The sequence below is a fragment of the Rousettus aegyptiacus genome, unplaced genomic scaffold, assembly GCF_014176215.1.
Source record: "Rousettus aegyptiacus isolate mRouAeg1 unplaced genomic scaffold, mRouAeg1.p scaffold_m13_p_9, whole genome shotgun sequence".
Lineage (NCBI taxonomy): Eukaryota > Metazoa > Chordata > Mammalia > Chiroptera > Pteropodidae > Rousettus > Rousettus aegyptiacus.
This window is the reverse complement of record NW_023416312.1, coordinates 77716069-77741499: the sequence shown is the minus strand read 5'-3', so window position 1 is coordinate 77741499 and position 25431 is coordinate 77716069. Positions and strand designations below refer to the sequence as shown.

The 25431-nt window shown below is 36.1% G+C and overlaps 2 protein-coding genes across 7 annotated transcripts in view; both read left to right on the top strand.

Annotated features, from left to right (window-relative positions):
• TENM1 (teneurin transmembrane protein 1) overlaps positions 1 to 25431 on the top strand; it is a 995735-nt gene that overhangs the window by 687530 nt on the left and 282774 nt on the right. The gene's annotated exons all lie outside the window — the stretch shown is intronic.
• Positions 21239 to 22339, top strand: LOC107497739 (poly(rC)-binding protein 1-like; the record flags this gene model as incomplete). The annotated part of the gene is given in 3 exon segments (XM_016119918.2): positions 21239 to 21582; positions 21584 to 21648; positions 21651 to 22339. Coding segments are annotated over 3 exon segments (1098 nt in total), but the record flags the coding sequence as incomplete, so codon positions are not given.

Sequence of the window (25431 nt, the reverse complement as noted above, 5' to 3'; positions counted from 1 at the left end):
CACCTTCTATTTTAATCGAAAGCCTTGCTGGGTAGAGTATTCATGGTTATAGGTAATCTTGTTTTTCACAACTTTGAATATTCCTTGCCATTCCCTTCTGGCCTGCAAAGTTTCCATTGAAAAGTCGGCAGACATTCTTATGGGAGTACCCTTGTAAGTAACCAGCTTCCTTACTCTTGCTGCTTTTAAGATTCTCTCTTTGTCTTTGACCTTTGGCATTTTAATTATGATGTGCCTTGGTGAAGGTCTGTTTGAATTTCTTTTATTTGGAACTCTTTGTGCTTCCTAAACTTGTATGTCTAATTCCTTTTCCAGGTTAGGGAAGTTTTCTGTTATTATTTTTTTCAAATAGAGTATCAATTCCTTGTTCTGTCTCTTCCTCTTCAGGTACTCCTGTGATTCAGATATTTTTATGCTTCATGTTGTACCAGAGGTCTCTTAAACTATCCTCAGTTTTTTTTAATTCTTTTTTCTTTTTGTTGCTCTGATTGGGCATATTCAGCAACTTTGTCTTCCAATTCATTGATTCGATCTTCTGCTCCATCCAATCTACTGATGAATCCTTCTAGTGTATTCTTCATTTCCATTATTGGATTCCTAATTTCTGTCTGGTTCTTTTCTATGGTTTCTATCTCCTCTTTAATGCTTACTATCTCTCTGTTCAGGTTCTCATTGTGCTCATCCATTCTCCCCATAAGTTTGTTGATCATCCTTATAATCACTATTTTGAGCTCTTACTCTGGAAGGTTGCTTACCTTGATTTTATTTAGCTTATTTTCTGGAGTTTTCTCTTTTTTCATTTGTGGCAGATTTCTTTGTTTTCTCATTTTTTTAGCCTCTCTGTGTTCTTTTCAATGTGTCAGGAATATTTGTTTCATCTCTCAGCCTTGGCCAAATGGCATAAGGTAGAAAGTGTCCTGTGTGGGCCAGTGATGCACTCTTCCTGCTCCATTGTGCCGGGAGCTCTGGAGATGATCTTTGTGTGGATTGTGTGTGATCTTCTGTTGTCGCCAAGTCTTTATTGGTATTAGTACTTCAGTGGGTGGTATTAATGTTCAGGCTTATTAATCGTGGGAACTGGCTGCACTCTCAAGATAACTTGTTGTATGGGGGATGACCCCACTGAGTGGAATTTTCCCTAGCAGTCTTGTGTACTTGTTACAGCCACACTTTGTGTGTATCACTACTAGAACCAGTCGGAAGTTGCTCCATTGTGGTCTGGTTCCAGCTTCCAGATATATTGGTTTTGTGGCCCTTTGGAAGGGCCTCTCCCATAGGGCAAAGTCTGCCACTGCTTTTGATTGCTCAGAGCTATCTGTGGAGAAATACAAAGCGATCCGCTGATGGTTGTTGCTTATGCTGAATCTATAAGTAAGTGGATGAGACAATGGAGCTCTCAGTTATCCCTTGTCCCTCACCTACAGCAGTTTAGCAGAGGAACTAGTGCCTCAAGTCCTGATATTTCCTATCAGCTGCCTTTAAGTCTCTGAAACTGGACGAGCCTCTGGGTGATATATGTGTGTTGAGTGGCACAGGGATCCTGGGAGTCTTCTGGGTCTAGTGAGTAAATTTCTCTCTGCCACTTCAGTGTCAGTTTACGAGCCCACACTGTCTCTGTGGTTTGCTGTACAAGTTTCCACTTGTAGCAAAGTCAACCGCTGCCCATCCTGGGCCTAAATGTGCTATCCCAGAGCAGGGGAGCCACCTATCAATGTGCATCTGATACTTTGTGTACTGGATGGAGCAGAAACTCAGGGAGTTAAAGGTTGTCAGGCCAATATCAACTCCTACAATCCCCTTAAGAGATATTGTAGCTCATACAAGCAGCAGTGGTCTGTCTAGAACTGTTTTCTTCTAAATACATTTACTGCGCTAACCAAGGTCTGTTGCCAGTGCTAACTGCTCAACCCCAGAGCCAAGCAGCGTGCAAGAGGCTGCTTGTCAATGGGCTGCAGGCATTTTATGGCTTGGGAGAAGTGGAATCTCAAGGTGACATGGTCCATTCGGCCAATACAGCCTCATTTTTGCTATAACTTCTATGCCTGAGTGTTCCTATTGCAGACTCAGATCACATTGAGACCAACCGCCGTCAGGAGTGTTCCCCCAGCTTCCTGTGCTCCACAGACACAATATTGCGACTCTTGCAGGCAGCAAAAGTCTGCCTGCCATTGACTTCCGTGCAGTGACCACCCTGTGCTAGCCAAAGTTTGTTGCCTGTGTGGGTTAGGAGATCAGGGGAGAGAAAGGGCAGTGCTATGTCAATTCACTGTCAATGGGTCACCTGAGGCAATTTGTGGGTAGTGTGGGGAGGAGTTTCAGAGAGACAATGGCAGTAGAATCAATACAGCCTCAGTCTTGCTACAAATTCTAAGTTCCCAAAGAAGACCCAGATCACAGCAAGATCAGCTGCTGCCTGAGACTGGCCCACAGGTTCCCAATATCTGCCCCAGTTTGTATTGTCAGCAGCGATCTGCCTAACCCTATCATTGAAATGCAGCTCACAACACTGGTCGCCTGCTGGGAAATGAAAATGAAGCTTACAGGACTGGCCACTTTTTTATGCAGGGTGTATTTAACAATTCCAAAAGTTCTAGAAAGCGGTCACAAAAGACTTCACAGATTGGGAAAAGCCCTATATTCTGTATATAGACTTGATCTTAAGAACTTTTGATCTATAAGTAAGTGGATGAGACAATGGAGCTCTCAGATATCCCTTGTCCCTGACCTACAGCAAATTGGGAAAACCACAAAGGGGATTTAAAGAAATTAACATTATGACCATGTTTGCATTTTAGAAAGATCACTATGAAAATGTTTCAGAGAATATAGTAAAAAATGATCAATACTTGATACAAGGAAATTTAAGTACAGATGGAGGGGAAAGGACAGACATGAGGAAATAAAACTTGGTTATTGCATAAGTGTAAGGGGAGGCAGAAAATTTCACTAATTCTGATTTCTACTTGCCAGACTGGATGAATGGTAACACCACTAATGGGGATATGAAATACTCATTTACTAAACAAATTTTTATTGAGCATCTACTATGTGTCATACTAGGCCCTTGGGATACATCAGTGAGTAAAACAAAAGTTCTTGCACGACTAGAACTTAACAGTGCTGCAAGGAGAGACAGATGATAAACAATGAACAAGAAATATAGAAGTTTCTGAAATACAAGGATACTGAGGGCCAGAGAGATTAAATCACTTGTCCTAGGCCATAGACCTTGCTAGTTGCAAACCTCCAGGTAGAAACTCGATCTGTTGATATTTTTTCCATGTCTAACTTTCTTTTCACCCCACCCTTACCCCCATCAACAGAAGAAGGAAGAGTTAGACAAGGATCTGGGACTCAAGTGGATAGATTAGTTTACAAAAACTGGAAAGCTTAAGGAGATGAAGGACATCAAACCTCAAGTACATTAATGGCACATATTTTTGTCCAGAGATCCTGGGTTAAAGCCACGTTCAACTATTCTGGAACCAGCTGAAAAAGAACACTAGAAGCATCTCTTGCTCAAAGAATCAGCAGCCTCTCAGGACAAAGGCTCCTTAATAAAACTACTATCTTGAAAAGCCGGGGTGTGGGGTATGGGGCAGTGTAGCAAATGCTTTCCAAATCTCCAGTATCAATGATAGGAATAGTTCTGTGATTTTTAAGCTCTACAAAGGTTGTTCCCACAGAGCATATTTAACTAGCGAGATGATTTCACTGTGTAGTCTTTGCACTGAATGTGCTCAGTACAAGAAGCAATTTAACATCTGATTCTTATAATGGATCATGTCATTTCAAAGGTAGATAGGCTCTTTACCATCAGTCATTCCCTTCCTCTAAATGCATGAAGCTTAGCCATTAGCATGTTGACCATGCTGCTCTGATAACGAGGGGACTACAGTGAATGGCTTACTGATTATTTTCAGTCTGTTTTCTAGGTACATTGAGTGTTAATAGTGGCACTAAGTCGATACTCGACACAGGCTTCTTTAATCTGAAGGTCTCATGGTAATTCACAAAAGTTAACTTATTAGTCATCAAAAATACCTCCAGAGAAATACAATAGAAGCTTGTTCTAACATGTTTTAAATTTGGATATACCACAGGTCAAATAATTCTCTTTAAATGTAACTCCTTGCCCTGAAATCTGTTAATACATTTAGCTTATACTAAGGATATTGGCCCTAACTGTATTTCTTTCATAAAATCTGAATTCTCTTGGTCATGTGGTCTTTGAGGAGGAGCGTAAAAGCAGAATTTAAAGCTTTGTACTCCTCTCTTCTTGATGAGACTTCCTCTGGAGTCTATTGTCATTCACAGATGACTGACAGAGAAATTCATAGAAGGTAAGCAAGCATTCATATAGAGAGAATTCTTGCCCTTCTCTACCATGATCCCATCTTATTATATTGTATCATAGAAATGGATGAATCAGCTAGAGAGATATGAAACATTAGGCCCAGGGATATTTCTGAACATACTATTTACTAAATCATGAGACACTATCATCATGTAGCTGATCCAAGCAGGGCTTTTTCCTGAGGCTCCCATAAGGCTTTATTACAAGGATATTTGTTTTCAGGCCATCCAATGACATGTGGCCATCTTGTCTGTCCATCAGAGAGATGACTGTGTGTGTGTATGTGTATTCACAGCATAGTGCCCTTGAGCGACTTACTTCTTTAAGTCTCGGTGGCCTCAATTTTGAAATGGCAGATTAGCCAAATGGCCCTTGAGGCCCCTTCCAAAACTGAGATCTATGATTCTTGATCATTGAGCTAGTGACACTGATTATGAATGGTTCATGGATACAGTCCATAAATTCTCTTAACTCCATATTGTCTATAGTGAGAAAATATTCACTATAAGTAGTTTTATTTCCATTTGTTGTACGTTGATATATAGACCATGTTGTTTGAGAATTTACCACTCTTTATAGATATACACACGCACACACACGTAAATGTGTATATATATATTTTCATCATAACAATGTCTCATTATGTTTTTAAGTGTTCCATAATGGATGGTGATATGATCTACTAATAAAACAGATAATTAGAAAAGGAAACTGTAAGAGGCTCAGATAATTATTGTTGCTAGGGAAACTTTCTTTGATTATATTGGTACCATATGCTTTAAAAACATTATTAGTTTACCTCTTTATTGAAAGTGCCAATAATCAAAAAATTATCTGACTACATGTCTATCACCTCACATATAGTACATCACTTCTGAAATTTCCAGGTATTGATTAAGCCATTTGAAGCGATTAGTGTGTACACTGTGTTTTTCCTACAGACATCACAGTAACAGGGAAGTCATACATGTCATTTGGTAAAGAAGTTTTGTTCAAAATGTAAAGCACTTGCTTTAGGCACAGCTATGTAGCTATTCAAAATGTCATTAAAGATAAAAATCCACTTATATATAAAGTAACTAAAATTTAACATCTTCAATAGAAAAGAGATCATTAATGTAGCCAATTAGAAACTAAAGATTGTCAGTACTTTTCCATATTCAATTCTGGACACACAACTGGATTTCTTAGGAACAGTAGCTAAGTTCTCAGAAGAAATATTTCTATTAGTTAGCAAACAATGTTAACATATCATAATGCTATAAATTGCCTTGACTTAAAGAAAAGCTCAAATATAGACAATTAGTCATTAAAACATGACGGGAAGTTTTATAGTGCTTTTTAGTGTATAAGGACAAAATGCTCATGACTAACACTTATGTAGGCTTAAATATCTTTGACTTGCTATTCGAAGTATGAGAACTTCTGATTAAATTTATTTTGAAGTGATTCTTTTTAAACTCAGTAAAAAATAAAGAATAAACCTTCAGGTGACTTTAATTTGATAAAACAAACCTGTGCTTAAACGTAATGCCTGTACTATTAACACTATAATAAGGTCAAAACATTAATTCTAGATTATTGAATCAGTAAGTGAAGTTCATTGGTGGCACTAGAAATACAACCCAAAAGCATTCTTAAGAGAATTCGAAGTCAAATTAAGTGCATAAGACTGAATCCACAGAAATATCTTTGGGAAGTAGATATGCAATAGAAAAAAATCACACTATTATCATGATTTCCTACCAACACATCCTACTCAAAGATGATTTGTTATCCCTGAGCCTTTTTTTGGTCTCAAATGAAAAAGAGAAATTAAATCCAAAAACATTCTCAGATTCAAAAATCCTTCATCTTTGTAAAAGAGAGCTCGTTTATTTTTAATGGCCATAAAATTGTATACACAGTGAAGTAATTCAAAGAACATCAAATATAAAATATTTTCAAAATATATCTTTTACATTTTGTTCTGAGACAATAAAAACCATGTCTGTTATGCCATCGTTAGCAGGCAGTGATGCAAAAATCCAGTGCAACTTTTAACAATTTGACAAGGTTAAACTAACAGAGAAATCTACAGCTGCCTCTCTGTAAATCTAAGCTAACTTTACTGACTTTTACAGTACATTAAAGCTTTAAAATTGTTTTTTAAGCCAGGGACATATATTTTTAAAAGATGGCAATTATGAAGCAAGAAAAAGTAAGTAAACCTGAGTATTAGAATGTATGATTATTGACATGGTTAAAGTACAGTTAATAAGGAATGTATTTAGACAGACCAATTGGAACATCAAAAGAAAACAGGTAAATTTTATGTTTTTCTATTAAAGGCATTCTTCTCATTTACTCAACCTCTTATTCTGAATCCTAGGTTCTTTTGCTGTTTGAAATTTTTCTCAATTCATGTTTAGCTACATGAAGTGAAAAGAGACCCAGAAAAGAGTGTCTTAAAGGTATATTTGGCCATATAGGTGAGATCCTATAGGGAAAGTGGCCACCTGGGTGCCCACCTCCACCTATGGCCATAGCAATCCTCTGACAGAAGAATTAGAAAGGCTCTATATAGATATGACTGATAGAGGTCAAAGGAAGACAGAATTTAATTTTGCAAAATTGGTAGCCAGGCCATGGGGGTGAATCCAAAGAAGTCATCCCAATCCTACTTGCCATGATTAGATGATTGGAGATATTGAAGAGCGCCCCACATATCTCCCCCAAATAAATTGAATGATGCTTTCATTTCTGTAATAAAAATGCCCTGAATTTAGCCGATGGTTTTCATTTTTTTTTCAAATGCTCACATACCCATTTTCTTCATTTCATCACTATGGCCATAATCCGGTGTCATTATTAGAATTTGTATTGCATACTGAGCTTTGAAAATACAAAATGCCTGCAAAATTATTCCAGATATATGATTTATTTATATTTTCTGTCACTGGAGAGAAGGTGAAGAGGGATAGGAGGGGCAGAGATTAGTCCTTCATTAAAGTGTAGTGACAATACATTTTCACCTGGAAACCTGATAAGTTGGAGATCATAGAAATTCTGAATGGGTACTTGCCTCTGCTATAAAGAACTTGACTGGTACCCAGGTTTCACATTCCCAGTAACCTAACAAAGTTTCTATTACTCTCATAATATCCATAAGGTGTAAGTAAGTTAGAAAATAATTTCTTCACTTATTGAAGGAACTAATTTCCTCTGAGACACAGGAAAACTTACTTTATTGTGTATGTTTCAGAGTTGGCTGGCAATAGAATTCATAGCCCAATGTCCTGTCTTACAGATCAGTATGGCTTAATTTTTTTTTCCTATTTGTGACTTTCTGAGCTTCATGAATAAAAAGACCCATTTCTTTCATATATCATAGAAAATGTTTAGTTATTATCTCATTGAATTTTAATTTTTCCCACATTCTCTATTATCTCTTCTTGGAAGTTTCATTAGACTGTTCCACTCTGGCCTCTATGTCTTTTGCTTCTTTTTCTTATTTTTCATTTTTCTGTTTCTCTGTTATATTGTAGGTAATTTCCTCATCCATCTTCTGGCTCACTAAGTTATATTTAACACTTTTATTTGTTTTTCAATTTCTGCAACCTTTTTATTTCTAAAATTTTAATTTGTTTTTTTCCAAATATGCCTAATTATTTTTTGGTAATTCCTTGCTCTTTAATTCTGTTTTTGACTACTCTCTTTTCTTTAATCATAGTTATTTTATAGACTGTATCTGGTAAATATAGCATCTTTATGTCTTTGTTGGTCAAGGTCCTTGGTTTGTTTTTTCCATCAATTCCTGCTTATGATGACTTTCTTCTTTACTTCAGTTATTTTTTTTTATTTTGAGTTCGAGTATTTTGAAATTCTCTCTAAGTCCTATATGAAGAAAGTATTTCTTTAAGGAGCATTGCATTTGTTTCTGTCAAGAATATATCTGCACTAAATATCATGGAAAACTTTAAATTAGAAATCTCAGGTTACAGGTTTTTGAACCATACAAACTATAAATTGAGGCCACAAACCCACGTGAAACTTGACTAGAGCCCATAAAGTTTCAGAAGTGTCTTCTTTAACATTTTCATAGACACAAGTCTAAGATGGATCATTTTCTTCTAGTATGTGTTTTGCAAGGCACAAGTTTCTTCTAGATTAGTTTTGAATATTGATTCCTGATTTCATGCAGGCCTAAGGCTTAGCCAACAATTTGTTTCCAACTCTGGACCCTCACCAAATCTCTACATCACCCATATCAGCAGATGCCTCCAGTATCCTGACAGAGCTCTGAGTCTCTATGTAATCTTAGGCAAATTATAAGTCTCAATTTACACATCTACAAAACATGTTTCTTGGCTAAATTCACATTTAAATTTATTTTTAGTAGTTAACATTTTTTCACTCACTCTTAAGTGAAGAAAAAATTTTAATTTCCAGTAAAATCAATAATTCATTCAAATAATGTATGCATAAACACATTAGAGTCCAATGGACTTAGAAGGGTTCATTCCATGCCAGAGAAATGGTTTAGTTAAAGTGCATTGGAAGAATGTTTGAGAAGTATTGTTCAAAAGATAGTTCTGAAACCATAGCAGTCAAAGTTAATGGTGGAATCAAGAGCGAATGGTTTAAACAATCAAAAAACTTTCTACACTTCTCAGCTAAGTCCATTCAATTTTTAAATTGAATTCTGCATATCAAGCAATAAAAGTTAAAACACTCAATACTATTGCCTACTTTCTTTTCCAATAGTCTTCCCTTTGTTCATTTCTTCTTTGTCAGACTTGTTGGTATAATCATTGAATAGTGGCAATAGATTGTATCTATAGAGATCACCTTGTTTTGCCCTCTCCTTTCATAACTGAGGAAACTGAGGCCCAGAAGGTTGAATGACTTATGTAAGGTCATGCAGATAATTAGGTACATAGTTAATATGAAAAGCAAGTCTCATGATTTCTGATTTCACTCTTTTTTCGAAGAGACTTTTCCAATTCAATAGGTGCTACCTTTCCACTGAGTCTCTAGAAAATTGTCAATGAACATATACAGGACAGGATCTCAGCATCTCTTCTAAGTTACTGTATGACCTTAAGTAAGTTTCTTGGTTTCTCTGAGCCTCTCCTGTAAAAGAAGAAAACAATTCTTACTGTATAGGGTAGTTTTAAGTGTTAGATTATATAATATATGTAAAACACCTAGCATATTCCTTCTCCCATAGTAGACATTAAATTATAATAATATATGATAGCTATTATTGTCATTATACTTCAAATCTCATTGTAAAGACACATTTCAAAGACAAATCTTTCATAAGTAGAAGGTAAATGAGTAACTGTCTCAAATAAATTCATTTTTAGATATTGTAAAGCTGAAGTAGTTTAAAGGAATATGAAAATTCTTTCTACTGCAAAGTCATTTTCTTTTGTTCCCTACCTACTTGTGTTTTTTTTTGTGTTTGTAGAATAGATATTTTTCTGAAAAGTTAGCTAAAAAGTAGTTTTTCTATCTCTGTACTCTCTTTACTTTCAGTTCTGCTATTTATTATAAAATCACATCCAAAGAAAATTTATATTCCTGGTGTGTCAACTAAGATTAGGGTTAGTAATAGGAAATACCTCTTTCAAGGAAGAAAAAAAAGAGTGGCTTAAACAAGATGCAAGTGTGACTTTATCTCACACAAAAGAAATCTAGAGGTAGACGGTCCAAGGCTTATATGTTGACTCCAGAAAGAAAGCTTCATCTAGCTCACGTCTCTACTATCCCTAGACTTAGAACCTTATTCTCATAGTATAAATGGCATTCAGTGCTCCAGCCACCACACCTTTATTCAAGGCAAGGTGAAGGAATGTAGGGAAAAGAGCTGTCCCCTCTCTTTTAAAGAAACTTCATTGAAGCTACTGCTAGAAACATTCACTTATGTCTCATTGGCCAATAAATAGGTCATGTGTCTATACCAAGAAGCAAAGGAAGCTGAGAAATGTAATCTTTATTTAAGGAAGACACGTGCATAGCTAAACAACATTAAACTTCACTATGGTTTTCTAACTCCCAACCAACACAACAGGGCAACATGAACAGTTTTGCGATTTACTGTGTTCTCAACATAAAGACAAACTCATAGCTCAATGGAAATAAAACGTTTCTTTGTATCAAGATCAGTGAGACACCTCATGTATATACTCTTCAGAATTTGGTATAGAAAACGAATCAAAGTATCTCATTAGTCTTTATATTAATCACGTGTTGAAACAATACTACTTTGGTTATGTTGGGTTAAATACAATATTTTATTAAAATAATTTCACCTGTACTTTTAAAAATGTAAAGTGGTTGCTAAATAATTTTAAATTACTTATATGACTTGTATTTGAATTTCACATTATATTTGTATTTGGACAGCATTGCTCAAACCTATGGTAATATTAAGTTTAGATTGGAAAGTATAGCCAAATGTTTCTTCCAAATTAAACTGATTATATTCTTATACCAAGGTAAATGAAAAAGTAAACTTGTATAAGATTACTGACAAAGTCAGTAATATATGGAGAAAGTCTCCCAGAATGATGATCTGAGTTGTAGTATAATTGACCCAGCAATCATTTTTGACAATAATAAGACAGCAAGAACAGCCATTGTTGAAACCACTTCTAGTTTATGACAATAAAACCATAACAAGGGAGTATAAAAGAATGCTATATTTTTAAAGATAGGAAAAGCATGAATACTCAGTTTTGCAAAATACAAAAAAGAATATAAATGTGGGCTAGTAGTAGAATAATTAAATTTCTAATGATAACCTGCTTCTTATACAAAACATAGCCCTGAAAAACCAGGCTTTCTATCTCTCAAAAAAGAAAACAGCATATGTTTTATATAAAATGTCTAATAAAGTAATCAGTTTATAACCTGGATGGAATAAAGTGTTTTTATGTCATGAAATAAATGAGAACATTTTGAGTCCAGCCAGAAAACCTATAGAGATAATTTAAAAACTGACAAGGATTACAGCTTATCATTCAGAGTGGCTCTTAGATAGTTCTTAGGCCATGAAATTTTCTTCAGATGCTTTATTTAGCTTGAGTGTTTAAAAAGTCATGTGTACTATAGAAGGGGGAATTACTAGAACATAGACAGAGGTAGCTCAGGATCGTCAAGTTGCCAGTCGGCATCTGAGCTGTCATAACCTTGTTCTTCAATTTCATACCTTATGTAACTGCCACAGAGACTAGCCTTTTTATGGGCAGAAACAGCCAAAGTCAGATCTTTCTCCAAAGTTATTAAATCTGAGTTTTTACTTAGCAATATATTTTTCATAAAGACAATTTGACTTTGATCAAAAATCAAAATGGCTTCTTTACTTATGAAGGTCACTACATTAACCTAGCCAAAAATTTTTATCTGTTTTTCTCTGTCCAACATTCTTGTCAAACCAGATACTGGGACAGTAGAGAAAAGAGAGTATATTGATTTTAGTTATCATCAGTCTGTTCATACTGGGAGATGTCCTTCACTTGAAGCACATGTGGGAAGGGTTAAAATGATCCTTGGGAATCAGTGGATTACCCGCAGAGTATGAAAGCCTCAGTCCATCTCAATCCTCTCAGCCTCCTTGCATTGTTAGTCCAAACAACAATACAAGTAAGCTCTGGAATTGAACACCAAAGATTAAAATAGTGAAATGATTAATTTCTACCTTTTTCATAATATCTATCTTAAGCATGGCAGTAAGAAAGGAGAAACTAATCCTGGTCAATAATCTTATATAGCAAATAAAATCTATAATATTAGCCTCCATGCTAGATACAAACGGTTACTTTTAGATTTATCCCACTTCCTACCCTTCGATACTAGCATGTTTGGTGCATAAATACATTTTTTATCTGGGAGGAAATTTCCTTGTAGGTAACACATCTCTCTCTAAAAATATATCTCTCTAAGATTGGTTCATGGGGAAACAATCCACATAGTCCCTGAAGATTTCTAGAAGAAAGCGAAAGGATCCACCACCAGCTCCTAAGATATGATTAACTCTATCATAAGGAGCAGAAAGTGGGTAAAAGTTTAAAGATGATTTTAAAAGGACAATATATCTAAGTAGACTGTGTGTACATTGACAGAAATATACAACGGCAATGGCAAATCATTTCCAGATTGCCAGGGAATTGAATCAGGACCAAAAGAAAGATAGTCCAGTTATGTAATCAGATGTTCAATAGCAGTTCATTTTAGCCCTGTCTACTTTTGTAGTTTTATTGTTTCTTAGCTAAATTGGGAGGGAAAGAGGCAGAACTCTCATATATGAGAAGATACCTGTGTTAAAAACAAGGATTCATCAACACATTAAAACCATATCAGAAAGGGCAGTGAAAGAACAGGGTCTCTACCTTTGGAATTCCATCTAGCCTATAATATGCCAGAAAAAAATCTTAGTGATTAAAGAACATTTTGATGACTCTAAGGAATCTATTTTATGTAAATGTATACATCCAGTGTCATTACTACCATTGGTCTAGCTCACCCTAACCTCGCTGTAGAATCTGCACACCCCTGTTTCTAGTAATGTATTAGACATACCTATTCAGGCCCAGATAATCTTTTCCACGGTGGGGCTTATTATTAATAAATATAAGATGATTATGATAATAGTAATAATAATGATGATGATGTTACATTTATTGAGCTCTTATTGTATATGTGCTTTACAAATATCCATTTAATCTTCCGCATAAATCAATATTTCTAAACTATTTTCTCTACAACTATTTTCAGAAAGATTTTACAGATGAACAAAAAACATTCTGTGGTGATTAAAAGGAAAAAATATTACATGTCTCAGCTCCCACTTGGAAATTCACAAACCGCATTTTCATATTCTAGATTCCAAAAATACCTACAAAAGGAAGGCTATTTACAGATATTTCCAAAGAACTTTGAACAGGAAATCCAGATTTTGTTTAAAATTTCTTCAAATCCTCTGGAGATACCTGTGTTCTTTGGAACACACTTTGTAAAAAGGTTACAAAATGCTAACATTTTGGAGATTCTTGGAAACGTAGTAGAGTGAGAGACATCATCAGATCTCTCCCTTTGAAACAACAATAAGCTGAACATCTAAAACTCAACGAAAAACACCCAAACTGCACATCAGCATGTCTGAGCATGGGATCTGCACATAAGAACGACCACAGATCAGAACGCCAGGTGTCAGGCAGTGGACTAAGAGAAACAAAGAAGCTGCCTCTCGCAGCAGCCATCGGGAGATCCCTGTAGGAAGAGGGGGAGGGGTGGAGGTGTGGCGACTTCCCTGAACAAACCTGCCTGGAAGTGCCAGGACTTCTATGCAGCCAGAAACAGGGCCCAGTCATCAGGGCAGAAAGCAGAGAAGTGGCACGGGACTGCAGATAAATAACAGTTGAGTTTTACTGGCCCTGGTTGCAAAACCAAGGCTGAGCTGCAGCCTCCAACCCCCAACCCAGAGAGCCCCTGCCTCCTACCTTCCAAGACTGAACACAGCAGAGCCTCAGGGGAATATGAGCAAAAGTTGCTGAGACTGAAGCTACCTCTTTCAGCTTAACCTCTCTGTTCCTCAGTGTATTAGAATCCTTAGAAATGCCAAAGCAGGTAGACTAGAAGCCACAATTTCATGGAACATTGAACCAAATATCTCTACTCTTTCTTCCAGATCTAATCTTCTATGGTGCTACCATTTTTTTCCTTGTCATTTGATTTATTTTGATAAATAAGCATGTTTTGAAGCGAGGAAAAAGTAGGGTAGGGTTTAGGGTACTTCATCTGAGAGAGAGTAAAGGAGGGCAAATGTAGAGGCATGTTCATAATTAACCTTTTCCTCCCCTTCTGAGCGATTTTCTTCTTTGCAGCCACCAGAGATCCCTACAGGAGGAGAGGGAGGAGAGAAGGTGCAACTACTTCTCTGAACAGCCCTGCCTAGAAGTGCCAGGACTTCTACGCAGCTGGTAGCAGGGCCCAGTCATCCAGGAAAAAAGCAGAGAAGTGGGATGGGGCCACAGAAAAACAACAGTTAATTTTTAATGGCTGCAGTTGCCTCAGCCCCCAACTCCCAACCCAGAGGGCCCCATCCCCCAATCCCTATGAGACTGATCGCCACAGACCACCAGGGGAATCTAGCAAATGCTACAGAAATTGTTTCCTAACACTGACAGGGACTGAAACTGAGCAAAGTGAGTGTGAATAAATTTCTATAAGAAAATAAAAAAAAACATATTTAAGTTTTATATAAAGCAGGGATCCAAGAAGCTTAGATGCCACCTACTGGAAAACAAAAGAAAAGCACCTTCTTTGTAGCAGGCTAAAGAGAGACCTTTGCATAACAAATCTTTCTGAAAAAAAAAAAAACAGAATAAACTTCTATTAATGCACAAGCAGAGAAATAATCCATTAAACACCAAGAACCACACAAGGAATCTCAGAATGAAAGAGAAAAATCTACAGGAAATAAGCTTACAGAAATAGAAATATACAAATTAAATGACAGAGAATTCAGGAAAATACTTCTGAAAAAACTCAGTGAGTTCCAAACCGAGTCATATCAACAATTTCAGGAATTCAAAAAACAACTAGAAGAGCAAAGCAAAGAGATTGAAACCCTCAAGAAGAACAGAATAGCTCTTCTGGAGATAAAAAAAAAACACATTGTAAGAGTTTAAAAATGAAATAGTAAGCTTGGGAAATAGACTTGAACAAATGGAGGAAAGGATCAGTGATATCAAAGACAGAAATCTAGAAATAAATCGGAGGGAAGAAAATAGAAACTGAAGAATGAAAAATAATGAAAGAGAAGTGCAAGAAGTAGCTGATACCATCAGGAAAGGAAACATAAGAATGATGGGTATTATCAAAGGCAAGGAAAAGGATCAGGGACTAGAAAGCATTTTCAAACAAATAGTGGATGAGAATTTCTCAAATCTAATGAATAAGCTGGAGCTTGGAATTCAAGAAGTCAACAGAACACTGAACTATCTCAACCCAAAAAGGCCTTCGCCAAGACACATTGTATTAGATATCAAAAATCAATAATGAAGATAGAATTCTCAGGGCAGCCAGGGAGAAGAAAACGGTAACTTATTAAAAAAAAAAAACCATTAGATTATCATCCGACTTCTCAGTGCAGACCATACAAGCCAGAAAGGAATGGAATCAAATATTTAAACTATTAAGTCAAAGCAACTACCAGCCTAGAATAATGTATCCAGCTAAGATCTCTTTTAGATGTGAAGGAGAAATTAAGGCCTTTCCGGACATACAAAAATTGAGGGAAGTCACCACTACAAGGCCTGTACTACAGGAAATACTGAAAGGGGTAAGTAAGTTCACCTAAAACAAAATAACAACAACAAAAAAAATACACAATTGGGAGTAAAGTGACTATCAGGCAAATAGAAGCAGAGGAGTGCAATCCTTACCAAAAATACAACACTATTAAATAAGAAAAGAATTACTATAGCAAGATAGTAATGAATGTTCAGCATATATAGGAACAAATTGAGATAACAATGGCTGAAAAAGAAAGGATTCAAAGATCCAGTTTCTCAAAGGGGAATGGAGATAAGGTTTGCACATAAAAAAATGGATGACTGTATTTATATAACTATCCTTTTCAAACTCGTAATGGTAACCACATAACAAAATTTCAGAACTGAAGTATATAACATAAAACAAGAAGAATCATAGGGAAACCCCACAAAAGCCAACCAAAATAAAGAAAACAGAAGCACAAGGACAAGGAAGCAATGGAAACACCGAGCTAATAGAAAGTAAAAGATTAAATGGCTATAAGAAGATCTCATATTTCAATAATCACCCTAAATGTAAAGGGATTTAACTCACCAATAAAAAGGAATAGAGTTGCAGAATGGTTCAAAAATAAAAATTCAACCATATGCTGCCTCCAGGAGACACATTTCAGCTCCAAAGACAAATATAGACTCAGAGTGAAAGCGTGGAAAATGATATTTTAAGTAAATGGCATTCAGAGAAAAGCAGGAGTAGCGGTACTAATATCAGACAAAATAATGTTCAAAATAAGAAAGGTAAAGAAAGATACTGAGGGACACTTCATAATGATAAAGGGAATCATGCGCCAAGAACATGTAACACTTATTAATATCTATGCTCTCAATCACGGAGCCCCGAAATATGTAAAGCAATTACTGACAGAACTAAAGGGAGAAACAGACTAAAACACAATCATAGTAAGGGCACTAAATACCCCACTGTTGGATATGGACAGATCATCCAAACAGAAAATCAATAAGGAAAACACATCCTTAAATGACACGTTAGACCAACTGTATATAATTGACTTTTACAGAGCCTTGCATCTCAAAACAGTTGCTTACACATTCTCCTTTAGTGCACATGGAACATTATCAAGAATCAACCACATACTGGAACACAGAGATAGCCTCAACAAAAATAAGAGTGTTGACATCACACCAAACATATTCTTTGATCATAATCCTTTGAAACTAGAGATTAACTGCAAAAAGTAAGAAGGAAGAACCACAAATACATGGAGATTAAATAACATGCTACTGAAAATAACTGGGTTAGGGAAGAAATAAAAACAGAGATCAAGAGATACATAGAAATGAATTATTTTGAAAGTAGAAAATATCAAAACTTGTGGAGCATGGCAAAAGCGGTCATAAGAGAAAAGTTCATAATTGCAAGCCCATCTCCAAAAACAAGAATGAGCTAAAATAAACAACCTAATGCTTCATCTTAAAAAAACTAGAGAAGAAAGAACAAATGAGGCCTAAAGTCAGAAAAAGGAAAGAAATAATTCAAGTTAAGCAGAAATAATAAAATTTAAAACAGAAAAAAATATAAAAAATAAATACTACGAAAAGCTGATTCTTTGAGATGGTTAATAAACTTGACAAACCCCTGGCTAGACTCACTAAAGAAAAAAGAGAAAAAACACAAATAAACAAAATCAGGGATGAAAAAGGGGGAAATTATGACTGATATCGCAGAAATACAAAGGACCATACAAGAATACTATGAAAAAGTATAGAACACCAAATTTAATGACCTAGAAAAAATGGATCAGTACTTAGAAAAGTACAACCTTCCTAGACTGAATCAAGAAGAATGGGAAAATCTAAATAGACTGATCAGCAGTAGGTAAATTGAAACAATCCAAAAAAAAAAAAAACTACCAAAAAGTAAAAGTCCAGGACCAGATGGCTTCACCAGTGAATTCTACCAAACAGTCAAAGAAGATGTAATACTTATTCTCCTCAAACTCTTCCAAAAATTCAAAGAGGAAGCAATACCTCTCAACTCATTTTATGAGGCCAATATTACACTTATACCACAACCTGATAGAGATAACATAAAAAAAGAATACTACAGACCAATATCTCTCATGAACACAGGTGCAAAAATTCTAAATAAGATACTAGCGAACCAAATATAGCAACATATTACAATTATACACCATGATCCAGTGGGCTTCATCTCAGAGGCACAAGGATGGTACAATGTATGCAAATCTATTAATGTCATACACCATGTAAACAAATTTAAATATAAGAATCATATGATCATATCAAGAGATGAAGAAAAATGATCATATCAAGAGATGCAGAAAAAGACTTTGATGAGATGCAACATCCATTAATGATCAAAACACTTAACAAAATCATTATAGAAGGAAAATTCCTTAAAGATCATCTATGACAAACCCTCAGCCAACATTATACTTAATGGTGAAGAAATAAAATCCTTCCCTCTAAGATCATGAACAAGGCGAGGCTGTCCACTATCACCACTGTTATTCAGTATAACATAGAAGTCCTAACAAGTACAATCAGACAAGAGAATGAAATAAAAGGCATCCAAATAGGAAACAAAAAAGTCAAATTTTCACTATTTGTGGATAACATGATTCTCTGTATAGAAAACCCAAAAGACTCCCCAAGAACATTACTAGAAACAAAAAGAAAATACAGTAAATTCTCTGGATACAAAATCAATGTTCAAAAATCCATAGCATTCCTATACTCTAGTAATGAAACATCAAAAAAAGAAGTGGAAAAAATAATTCTTTTTGCAATTGCAACAAAAATAATAAAATACCTAGGAATAAATTTAATGAAACAAATGAAGGACCTATATAATGAAAACTACAAAACTCTATTAACAGAAATCAAAGAAGATACAAAGAAACGGAAAGATTGTTCATGCTCATGGATTGGAAGAATCAACATACTTAAAATGACCATATTACCTAAAGCATTATACAGATTTAATGAAATACCCATCTAAATTCCATTGACATTTTTAAAGAAATAGAACAAAAATCATTAGATTTGTATGGAAGCAAAAAAAACCCTTCGAATTGCCAAAGGATCCTGAGAAAAAAGAATGAGACTGGAGCCATCACTCTTCCTGACTTCAAATTATACTACAAAGTTACAATAATCAAAATAGCATGGTATAGGCAGAAAAAACAGACACATGGACAAGTGGAACAGAATTGAGAGTCCAGAAGTAAACCCTAATGTATATGGGTGAATAAATTTTGACAATGAAGCCTAAAACATACAGTGGAGAAAGGAAAGCCTCATCAATAAAGGTGCTGGGAAAACTGGAAGGCCACCTGCAAAAGAATGAAACTAGGCTGTTGTCTATCACCACACACCAAAATTAACTCAAAATGGATTAAGGGCCTGAATATAAGACCTGAATAATAAAATGCATAGAAGAAAACATGGAAACTAAACTCAAGAACCTTGGACTTAAAGAGCATTTTATAAATTTGATCTCAAAGGCAAGGGAAGTAAAAGCTAAAATAAGCGAATGGGACTACCTAAAATTAAAAAGTTTCGGCTCACCAAAAGAAATCATCAACAAAGTAAAGGATAATCATCCGAATCGGAAAATATATTTTCAAGAAACACCTCCGATAAGGATCTAATATTCAAAATATACAAAAACCTCATAAGGACTCAATAACAACAAAAAAGTAAACGATCCAATCAAGAAATAGGCAGAGGACCTGAACGGACACTTTTCACTATAGGACATAGAAATGGCCAACAAATATATGAAAAGAAGCTATTAGGGAAATGGAAACAAAACCACAGTAAGATACCATCTCACACCTAATAGGTGTGAATAGCTGAAATCAACAGGACAAGTAATAACAAATGTTGGAGAGGATGCAGAGAAAAAGGACCCCTCATACACTGCTGGTGGGACTGCAAATTGGTACAGCCACTATGGAAAACACTATGGAGTTTCTTCAAAAAACTAAGAATTGATCTACCATATGATCCAGCAATCCCTCTCCTGGGTACTTAACCCAAAGATTTGTACACTCATAACAGAAAAGATATTTGCACATCAATGTTCACAGCAGCATTATTCACAGTGGCCAGGACATGGAAACAACCAAAGTGTCCTACGATAGATGATTGGTTAAAGTAGCTGTGGTACATATATATGATAGAATATGACTCAGCCATAAGAAGAGAAGAAATACTGCCATTTGCAACAACATGTATGGACCTTGAGATAATCATATTAAGTGAAATAAGCCAGACATAGAAAGTTGAATATCACATGAGATCATGTATATGTGGCATATAAACCTAAAAGCAACAAATGAGCAAGACAAACAAACAGAGACACATGGACATGGACAATGGACTAGTGGTTGCCAGAGGGTAAGGTGTGGGGAAAGAGGGGAGAGGTATACTAGGTGAAGGTAGTCAAATGTAGTGGGGAAAGGAAAGGTGAACTGGTGAAAGAGGATCAAATATATGGTAGCTGAAGGAAACTGGACTTTGGGTGGTAATCACCCAATAGAATACATAGATGTCAAATTATAATGTACACCTGTAAATTATGTAAGTGTTATTAACCAATGTTACCTCAATAAACAATTTAAAAAGTGCTATTATTTTATACATGAGGAAATGAAAACAGAAAATTCAGCAGTGTGTACCTTGGATCACATAGCCAGTCAGAGGCAGAACCTTTGAAACTAGCCCTATTTATTGCCAAAGATCATACTCATCGTTAGCTATAATTACTCAGATCATCACTATCATGTATTAATGGTTTGTTATATTCAGAGTGCTTTACATGTATTTTCTCTCATCCTTGAAACAATCCTGCCATAAGAGCATTGTTATCTCCACTTTATAAATGAAGAAAATTAGGCTTGATTAGATCTCTGTCAGCAGAGTTGTAGAGTTGCCTGTTTCTGTTTATGTAGTCTTAAGCAAATTACCTAACCACTTGAAGGTTTGATGTCCATCTCTGTAAAGTGGGTGGAATACCTCTGACACATAGTACTTATTCAGTAAATAGTTTTTATTTGACAGACTGTAATAAGTTTAATCAAGCCAATACACTTTAAAATAAATACACAGTGAGACTTAACATTGGAAGTGTGGTTCATGAATTTATTCATCGCCTCCAAGGTAGAGATGAACTTGCTATCAGTCAAGTTTTCAGACATCATTAGAGAAGACAATTGAGGGCCAGAGAGTAGCATGAAGCTAAAGAATCCCCATGTTCAAGGAGGGAAGATATAAATTCAGTAAAAGTCATACTTTCAGATTAAATCAAAAAGGTTCAGCATGGTGTAGTGCAAAGAACATGGTTTAGTGTCAAGCAGACCTGAATGTCATACCAGCCTCACCTCTAAATAGCCACATGACTTTAAGCAACTCATTAACCTTTTATCTGAAAAGCTTCCAAAGCACCTCATCTGAAAAATGGAATTAGCACTACCTTGCAAGGTTGTGGTGAAGATTAAATGAAATAATGTATGTAGAGTCTAGTACTGGACCTCTTCCCCCCACCGGTGGGCCACCAAAGAATTGACCATATAACGAGCCCAAATCCCTCCAAAACTGTTCACCTTTTGCCGTGGGTGTCAGCGTGAGTGTAAGTGGAGTAAATGTGACTCTCACCATTCAACCACTTATGCATAGAAGGGGAGTAGGAAGCATCATTAGGAAAAAAGGGGAGTCAGTTAAAAGGATCCATGAGGAGAGTGGCACGGGGATCAAAATCTCAGAAGGGAGTTGTTTGGAGAGGATCATCACTCTAATTGGCCCAACCAAAGTCATCTTTAAGGCCTTCACTATGATTATCAACAAGCGGGTTGAAGATATCAACAGCTCCGTAAACAATAGCATGGTGACCAGGAGGTCACTGGTCATCCTGAGGCCACACTCAGTATGGCTCCCTGATTGGGAAAAGAAGGTGTAAGATCAAAGAGATCTGCCAGAGTACAGAGGCCAGGTCCAGGTAGCAGAGAATATGCTGCCCAACTCCACTCTGCAGGCCATCACCATTGCTGGCATGCCACAGTCTGTCACCAAGTGTGTCAAGCAGATCTGCCTGGTCATGCTGGAGACTCTCTCCCAGTCTCCACAAGGGAGAGTCATGACCATTCCATACCAGCCCATGCCGGCCAGCTCTCCAGTCATCTGCGTGGGTGGCCAAGATCGGTGCAACGATACTGCAGGCTACCCACATGCCACCCATTACCTGGAAGGACCACCCCTAGATGTCTACTCAATTCAAGGACAATACGCCATTTCTCCCCTAGATCTGTCCAAGCTGAACCTGCTGCCAAAACAGCAGTCTCAGTTTTCCATGATATATAGTGAGACTGGATTCGCCAGAATTGACTCCAGCTCTCCAGAGGTGAAAGGCTATTGGGCAAGTTTGGATGCATCTACTCAAACCATCCATGAACTCACCAATCCAAATAATTTAATTGGATGCATAATCAGACACCAAGATGCCAACATTAATGAGATCTGCCAGGTGTCTGGAGCCCAGATCAAATTTGCCAACCCAGCGGAAGGTTCTTCTGGTAGGCAGATTACTATTACTGGTTCTGCTGCCAGTATTAGTCTGGCCCAATATATAATTAATGCCAGGCTTTCCCCTGAGAAGGGTGTGGGGTGCAGCTAGAACAGTGTAGGTCTAATAACCCCTTTCTGCTGTTTTCCTATGATCCAACTGTGTAAGTTCCGGTCAGTAACTCCAGGTTTTAAGTAATTTGTAAGTGTTCAGTTTCTACACAACTTTGTCATCCACTAAGACTTTAAAGATCACATCCTCTGTTCAGCTGTTAATGCTGGGACCTGTATTCAGTTTTATAAGCTTTTTCCTGTTTTTAGTTTTGATTGCGGATTTTGGCTCATGAATTTTATTTGTTTCTCAATAATAAATGTAAGAATGGAATGTTAACAAATTTCAGTTTAGTTCTATAATGTCAATAATTTAAAAATTAAAACATGGATTGGTTAAAAAAAAGTCTGACACTGAACCTGGCACTCATTCCATGGCAGTGTTGGCCCCTAGGGCTTTGCCTTCCACCTTCTAGAGCAGCAAGCTTTTACCAACAATAGAAAGATGAATCAGTGAACGGGTACTAGGTTTGTCCTAGAAGTGTGTCTGGTGCCTTTGGAAACTTTAAGCATGGTCTGGGGTGGAAATGGATGTTAATTTTTTTAATATTTAAATATTAATCCCAAAGTATTCTCAGTCACATCAATAGTGACATGTGTCACTGTGAATGGGGAATCCTAAGAATATAGTTATCAAAAAATTTTTTGAAGTGGCGGGGAGGGAAGATTTCTCATCTTTGGCAGCTGATCTACATCTATTAAACTGAGAACCAGGTGTAAATTCCTGGGGCAAAATTTTAACATAGCTATTGTTTCCCAGGAAATTTCAAGCAAGGTATAAATTATATGTGGGCTTATGCAAATATATAGATGTGTCATAGATAAGTTGGAGGGGCATTTCTTCTATTATATGCTAAGACTTGTAAAATAATTCTAAAGCATGCGCTAATGATTACATAATAAAAGCACATGTGGCGTTTAATCTCTAAGCATGTACTTAAAAACCAAAAGTCACATCCTTGCATATTCACACAAATACATTACTACATGCACCATCAAACACATGCACAAACATGCAGATACTTATAGTCATGCATAGACTCAAAAACACTCATGCACATACATACAAACGATCTTCATACACACACATACTTACATTCTCACACATTCACATATACATGAACACTGACATCATCACATTATGTAAATATAATATTGCACACTCCTGCATGTACTTGAACTCATGCTTCCTCACTCATACACACCCATGCACACTTGTACACACTCAAACATTGCTGTACTTACATACACAAAATAAGTTTGTGTCCATTTATGAAGAATATTGTCATTAGTTTAAAAAAAAGAAAAAGATTTTATAATAATACCTTCATCCTAGGCTTATTTTATTGCCCATTGGACACTTAAAATTTTATTTATTTAGGTTATGTTCTACAGCAGAGAGGGTAGAGGATTTTAAAGACTGTAAATTGTATGCACACTCTTTTCAAAGTTAACTGTCATTCTATATCCAAAAATGAAGCATCTTTAAGACTAAAGTGCTTTGGGGAAAAAAATTAAAATTAGTAATAGTTATAATTGGTATGTACACTGTAGAGTAATTTAAATCATTAGAATGATACCTTTTTTAAAGTAAGTGCTTTGCAAGAAAATGAGTGAAGCAATATTGCAGTGTATTAATGGAGCTCAAGACATCTTAAATTGATCTTGAAATTAAATATCAAAAACTGCAACTTGAAAAAAATAAGTAAACCATTATATAGCAATAAAAGAAAGCCCCTCGAAATTTAGGAAATAGCAAATTGAGGGTGTCAGCCATCCTCATTTGGCAATAGCAAGGATTGTCGATGAAAGAAAATATATGCCACTTAAAATATTCTTGAAAACTGAAATGTGCTTGATGTTTGCTATTTGTACTTCTTAAACCCTTCACCATTTTACTCCATCCTGACAAGCTTCCCATCTCAGAAGCCTTCAAAATATTCTCTATATCTATGAGTTTATTGTCACTTTTATTATTGTTGATTTTGTTCTTTAGATTCCACATGTACATGAAATCATGTGATACTTGTCTTTCTCTGACTTATTTCATTCACCGCAATATCCTCTAGGTCCATCAAGGCAATAAACTTTTTCCATCCTCTTCCTTTTAGTCTAAGTATGTCTTTTAATCTGAAGCGAGTCTCTTGTAGGCAGCATATGTAGAGGTCTTGTTTTCTTATTCATTCAGCTTCCCTACCTTTTCCATTTGAAGTAGTTGTTGATAACTATGTAACTATTATTCTTTATTCGTGATTTTGATACTTTTTTTTTATTCTTAAGGAAGTCCTTCCAACAATTCCTGTAATACTGGCTTGGTGTTGATGAATTCCTTTAGCTTATTTTTGTGTGGGAAGCTCTTTATCTGTCCTTCAACTCTAAATGATAGCTTTGCTGGGTAAAGTATTCTTGCTTGTAGATCCTGAGTTTTCACCACGTCTAAGAATTTGTGCCAAGCCCTTCTGTCCTGCATAGTTTCTTTTGAGAAATCAGCTGCCAGTCTTATGGGTGCTCCCTTGTAGGTAACTAACTGCTTTTCTCTTGCTGTTTTTAAGATTCTCTCTTTGATTTAACTTTTGGCATTTTAATTATGATGTGTCTTGATGTGGGCCTCTTTGGGGTCCCCTTTTTGGGGGACTCTGAGCTTTCTGGGGTTTTAAGTCTATTTCCTTCACCAAATTAGAGAAGTTTTCCATCATTATTTCTTCAAACAACTGTTCAACATCTTGTTTTCCTTCCAGTACCCCTATGACATGGATATTTTTACATCTAATTGTGTCCCTAGGCTTCTTAAATTATTATAGTCTTGGCTTCTTTTTTCCTGCCATTCTGATTGGGTGTCCTTGCCTTCCCCATCCTCTATATATGTAGTTAGATTCTCTTCTTTATCCACTCTGTTGATTCCCTTTTATAATTGCCATTTCTGTTTTATGGTTTTTTTTTATCTCTTTGATAGTTCTCACTGAGTACATCTACTCTTCCCCTAAGTTAACTTATCATCTTTGTAACCAGTGTTTTGAACTCTGCATATGTTCAATTACTTGACTCCACTATATCTGGATCTCTGTTCTGTTCTCTCATATGGCTTCTGCTTTT